A 6,079-nucleotide genomic window follows, 5' to 3' on the forward strand; every position below is an offset into this window, starting at 1 on the left:
AGCCAAAGAAACTTCCTTATTGAGTATTAGAGAGAGCAAGGAAATGTACATGACTTGACCAGCAGTTGATCAAGAAAGAAATGAAGCATTACCACTGGGTTAGAAAATATATATGTCTTGCAGTTAGCCAGAAACTTAATCTCATCCAAGATATAGCCAAATAGATTTGATTCAATGTGTATATGAGATACAGAAGACAAAAGAAAAGAAATTAAAAGTGTTTTAAATTATACTAAAGACTTTTTTTAATCAGTAAATAGAAACTAGAGTGTTCCAAGTAACGCATGTGTTGCCTGCTTTATAGCATCCTTAATTAAAGATTAAAATAAATCTACAGACAGTCAGTTATTTATATGCTACTACAATTATAGTACAGGCATTTGCCTGCAAAGAAAAAAAAATCCATGGATAGTAAGAGCAATAAAATAGCATTTATCATAGAAAATCTGGCAATCAAATAGATGTCTGATTCCTGAGCCCTGAAAGCTCAAATGAATAATGAATTTGATTTAAATTATCTAATTAACACAAGTTTAATCAATCTATATTCCAACAGAGATTTCAGTCTGTCTTTAATGCAATTATCAGTTTACAAAGATCCTTTTGGTATACCAATGTAATTTCAAAGTATTTTAAATTTCAGTTTATGTGATAACTGTATAGTACACAGTTTCAAAGTACAGTGTCATGAACTCATAAACATGTGATATAACTGCTAATTATAAGAAAAAAAAACTGCCTCTCAAAATTCATCAAACACAGGCAGGTTAAATCAACTATCCAGAGTATTTTTGCAACATAGGTCAAAGGTCAAGGTCAAATAGACTTTAACACTGTTGTATAATGTTTTATGACAAATAGTGCACATACTAAATACCATAGACTTACCTCTTAAATGTCAAAAATATGCTGTGTATGAGCCATACATGTGATATGTACAGGCTGTACACAAAATGTACAGTTTTTTGAGCCCATTCATCGTGTACCGGCGGGACACCAAGATTAACGGAATATGAAAATTTGTACAGTATTTTGAATTTCTCGCTAAATGCCGCCATTTTCCTCTCATTCTCGCTCGCGAGACACTGGAAAACGTCACCTGTGTTTGACACTTGACCTTCTGATAATTGTGTAGTGTACACAAACCATCGCGTGCGAAGGTGTGAACTGCCAATTGGGATAATTATCTTGCTATAAATCCGTATCAAATACCCCTTTAGGTAGCTTTATTTTTTAAGGGGTACTTAATTACTGGTAATGTTTCGTATACGTAACTTGATTGAAAAAAATTAAGCCAACTTCTAAAGTTGATATACATGACTTTAGTCTTAATATACGTGAATCTGACCCAGATCTTTGTAGGTATAAAATATACGATGTTTATTACAATGATTACAATGGAATTTCAGAAGAATTTAAGCGATATTTTATACCATTTTTTTGTACCGTTTTCTGATAGGCAGTGTACAGTTTTTCAACCAAATTCCAGTTTTTTTTTATGGCTCCTGTACAGTTTTGTGGTCTTTGACTTATCACATGTATGTGTGTGAGCACAGTGAACTATTTTGAAAAGTAGGTCAAAGGTCAAGTTCATGGGTCATGAGGTTGGTGACCATGGTATTTTACAAAAGCCAAAATGCTAAACAATAGATATTGTGCAAAATTTCAAATCCGTACCTCTTACAATTCTCAAGATATAAGGTCTAACAGACAAACAGATGGACAGCTAAATGCCCAGATAGACAGATGGATGGACAGAGACAGATGCCAAGTAAAGTGATCCCAAAGTGTTGTTAAGCTCTGCAGGTGACACAAAAAGAAATAAAGATTTCCCATCCAGTCTTATTTAGATCAGGCTAGTACTGATGTACATTTTACTAACCTGATCAAATTTTTATTTGTGTTGCAAAAACTATTTATTGTTTCTTATTTTTATCAATGATACTTTATTGACAGGTAACAGATCTAAAAATACTATTACATTTGTAAATAATTTTGTGAATCCTTTATATTTGCAAATTATTCAAGTACACTGAAAATCTCTAGCATGTATGATGATTAATATTTGTGATTTAGCCATTTTGATTATATACATCATATAATGTTTACATTTGCTGTGTTTTTCTACAAAGCCAACTGTGAAATTCATTTGAATGCCATTTTTGTGTATACTCGCATGTAGTATAGAAATAATCATGAGATGTCACAATGAGACTACAGCGATGTTAATAAAAATATAATGATATAGGGAAGTGAGAAATTCAAACATTGAGTATATTTTTGGTGCTTTTAAACATGTAAAATGTAAATATAAGGAATGTTTTTAAGTTTACTGTGAATTATTGGTGTGTAAATCACATAGACTTGCACTAAGGCGCTTCATGAAATATGCCTACTTGACAAGTTTGTGTGATTTGCACACCAATAACTCGCACAATTGACAAAACTTAAAAACATTCCTTAAATTCCTTAAGTGAGGAAATGGCTTGTTTCCCAATTAGTAAAAAACAGCTTTATAATAATTATCATTTCTCTGATAAAATATGATATAAGGCTTCAAATACAAAATGCACAATAGAACTGTCTGTTGCTTTTTTTAATGAAATATTATTTTGTGTATATTAAATTTGATTACAAATACTTGATTACAGGTATTTCTTTCATTGTAGTTTTATATATATGTCTATATTTATATGAAAATTATTAATTTTTTCATGTACATTAATATTTCTTTCTATGAGAGTCACTTCTTTTCAGTCTGTTTATCAACTTCTTTAAAAACATTGTTTTCTAACATATCTAAATTACAGGTGTTGTGACAATGCATGAAATTCTTAAAATCACTGAAAAAAATCCTGTGTGTCCATTTAAGTTCTGTTTATTACTACCCACAAATTTGGTCTGCATGCATGCATATAAATATACCTTTCAAATCTATCTGTCCAAATGGGTCAATCCAGACTGGACATCCATCCACATCATGTCCAAACAGACCACCAGTAAAGTACTTTTGGATCACCTCTGGACATTCCCAGTCATGTATATTTTCTACATTTTCTCGTTTCCTCCAAGCAATATGCTGAAGAATCAAGGGAGATAATTTAGTTTTCATACAGAACCAATGAAATCTTCACTGTTTTTTAATGAAAACTTTGAAGAACTTTAGTAAACAAAATGGTTGGATAAATCTGTATTTCTGGACATTGAAAAAGCAGTAATATAAACTGATGTTTTAACAGTAATATTAAACAACTTAACCATTTAAACATAACTTCTAGTTACAGTAAAACTTGTTCAGTACAAACAAGGATATAGCAAATTTATGGATATAACGGAGTTTTTTTGCAATCCCTGGAGAAATTCTGAACAATTCCTAGTAAAATTTTACAGATATAACAAACTTAGATATAGCAAATTTACAGTTATATAGTATACTGATTCTGTCTCCCCTACAAGTTAAAAAAAAGAAATTTAAATCTTTTATAGCAAATTTTCAAAGATCTTAATTTTTAAAATATTGAAGTTAATTGAACTGACATCAATTTTGTAAGTATATATATTTGAAACTCTATTCATCCGAAAACTTTTGAACTCCGAGGTAAATTTTGTATTTTATACTTTCATAAATACATTTTGTTGTCATGCATACTTGAAAGATAAAATCTATATTGTGAATTCGCTTTGTATACTTTAAGAAATTCGTTTTACAGATAAAACAAATTACGGATAATCATATAGCGAAGTAAATTTGCAGACCCCCAGAACTTCCCTATAACCGAGTTTTACAGTATAATAGGTTATATAGTAGAAATTCTATAAGTGATAGATCCATAACACTTACATTTCTCAACATAGTCTCTGATTTTTTCAAATCAAAATTTCTTGCTGCAAAATAAATTTAATTTCCTCAATATACAATGTAAACTGAAGACAAAAAAGTACAAAAATTGGACTTTTGAAAATACTATATCTGATGTTAAATAAATACTTTATTATCAACTTACCCCTTAGCCATCTTAAAAGATAATGATCATCATGGGATTGTTTTAAAACATCCTTTACTCTTTCTTTAAACTGAAAAAGGAATAATTCTATAACTTGATGCACCAAAAATTGACAATGCATTTCCTCTGCATATGCTTAAGATTTAAGGAATCATTCAACTGGTGTACTATTTTATTTGAATCATGCAGAAACTCAGCACATCCTCTCAACTTAAAGCCTCTTTTGTATATTTATGTCACAAACATGCATATTATGTAAGGATTTCTCGACTTAGAAGTAAAACTATTCAACTAATACACATAAAAAATTATCCTGGTTAATATGATGTTACAAAGAACCTTTTCATTTATTAAACCTATAATCACTTCCCAGAATGGTCATTACATACATGTAGTACATGAATCAGGTCATATTGAAATACATACATGTACATTACTTCATACATGCAATAAACGTCATCAATTTTTGGCTTTATTTAAAAATCTGAAAAATACATGCATAGCATAATTTATTCAAAAGTAATTATTTAAATCCTTAAAGGTTTATCAATTCAAGTTTAACATATGCAAGGTTTTTTTAAGGGATAGATGTGCTACAAAAACTCTATCTTAGCCAATAGAGCTTTTATCGAAATGTAGGACACTTTAAAACTTTTATTTAGAAAACATGACGGGGAAAAAGGGCATCAAGCTTATGTATGTTATTTTAGTACCCTAAGCACTGTAATTCAAAGAATGTAATAAAAGGATATAAGAATTATGTTTTTGATGTATATTCCCACTCGTGTCATTAACACACAGTGAGAAACTATTTTTTTTTTCTGATGTACTCTAAATCTAATTTCTAATAGATCAATATACATATATATCCTGGCACGATATATATATGCACAGTTATTAATCCTCCATTTACCTTTTCTAGACAATCTTCCTGCTCTTTACTGAGATCGTCAGCTCGTCCACTCATGATTGTTTAAAAAAATAAATTCATTTCAGCATTAACCATAATGGAATGTTAAAGTTCTTCGATCGACATGCATGTTTATGATTCTGTCACTTCACACACAGTCGTCTGGAATGGGGCGACTTTATAAACAATATTATGACTGTTGATCCCGATCTTAATTCATTTTTGTATACATTACACAATGGTTATGGCCAAACCAATTCTATAGATCCATTCAGGAAGAACTGTGGTATGAACATCTGGATATCACTCGTACTAGGAAGAAGGTGTCCCTTTTGAACTTATTTATTTTTCTTCAAATCAGGACCCTTTTTGGCATGTAACATACATGTTTATTTAACGGTACTGCTACATACAATTAATTAATTACTACGAAGAATTACCTCTGTCAGTTCAATCGTATTTTAAAATATTTATTGACAGAATGTTTTCCCATGTGCGATTTTTGTCGTTGAAGTCCTCTTGAAAAGTGCGTAATTTATCCAGTCCCATTTCACATTGTGAAATATGAAATATGAAAAAATGCCGTAAGAATTTATATTTTGAATATTATTTTGCACTCGTGACAATATAAAAAAAAATCCTGTCCCACTCGTGAAATAAATTCCACATTCATCTACAAAACATTGAATATCCTCTATATTTTGAATAATATCTGTATGTTTTCATTATTTTAGGAATTATTTTAATTTATCGTTTCAGGTTACGGTTTACCGTTTGACCCCGATGGCATCATGCGGATCTAATAATGGAACATTTTACTTTCATAGCCAAAATAATGGTTTCTTTTTTTTTTTTGGGGGGGGGGGGATTTTTCATTGAAGTAACTTATATGCACATTATTATTTAATTATTTATTATTAATAGACAGGATACTGACAAATAAGATAATGTATCAGGACTTTCAACGGTCTCAATTTCGAAAATTCCTGGGTCATTATAATGACCTTGAAAGCATAAACATTCATTTTCTATTTTTTTTTTTATTTTTAAAGTTATACACTTTGTAATTTTAGAATCTTAATAGCTTTAACTTTACAAAAATCCATGAATTCAGGCCATAACTTTTATAATTACTGGATATAATACAATAGTATGGTGCAATTGA

General features: G+C 30.0%; 1 protein-coding gene across 2 annotated transcripts in view; it reads right to left on the reverse strand.

Annotated features, from left to right (window-relative positions):
• Positions 1 to 5,061, reverse strand: part of LOC133172426 (SEC14-like protein 2) — a 29,538-nt gene extending 24,477 nt beyond the window's left edge. For both annotated transcript variants that reach the window (XM_061307308.1, XM_061307307.1), the window contains exons 1-4: positions 4,918 to 5,061; positions 4,005 to 4,074; positions 3,842 to 3,885; positions 2,926 to 3,079 (exon numbers count right to left, since the gene is read on the reverse strand). In XM_061307308.1, coding sequence (XP_061163292.1) covers positions 2,926 to 3,079; positions 3,842 to 3,885; positions 4,005 to 4,074; positions 4,918 to 4,971 — 322 coding nt within the window. In that variant the 5' untranslated portion in view covers positions 4,972 to 5,061. The remainder of the gene's footprint in view (positions 1 to 2,925; positions 3,080 to 3,841; positions 3,886 to 4,004; positions 4,075 to 4,917) is intronic.
• Positions 5,062 to 6,079: the final 1,018 nt, after the last annotated feature.

This window comes from Saccostrea echinata, unplaced genomic scaffold (assembly GCF_033153115.1).
Source record: "Saccostrea echinata isolate AGI-Se365-2 ecotype Australia unplaced genomic scaffold, CSIRO_AGI_Sech_v1 ptg000054l, whole genome shotgun sequence".
Taxonomy (NCBI): Eukaryota; Metazoa; Mollusca; class Bivalvia; order Ostreida; family Ostreidae; genus Saccostrea; species Saccostrea echinata.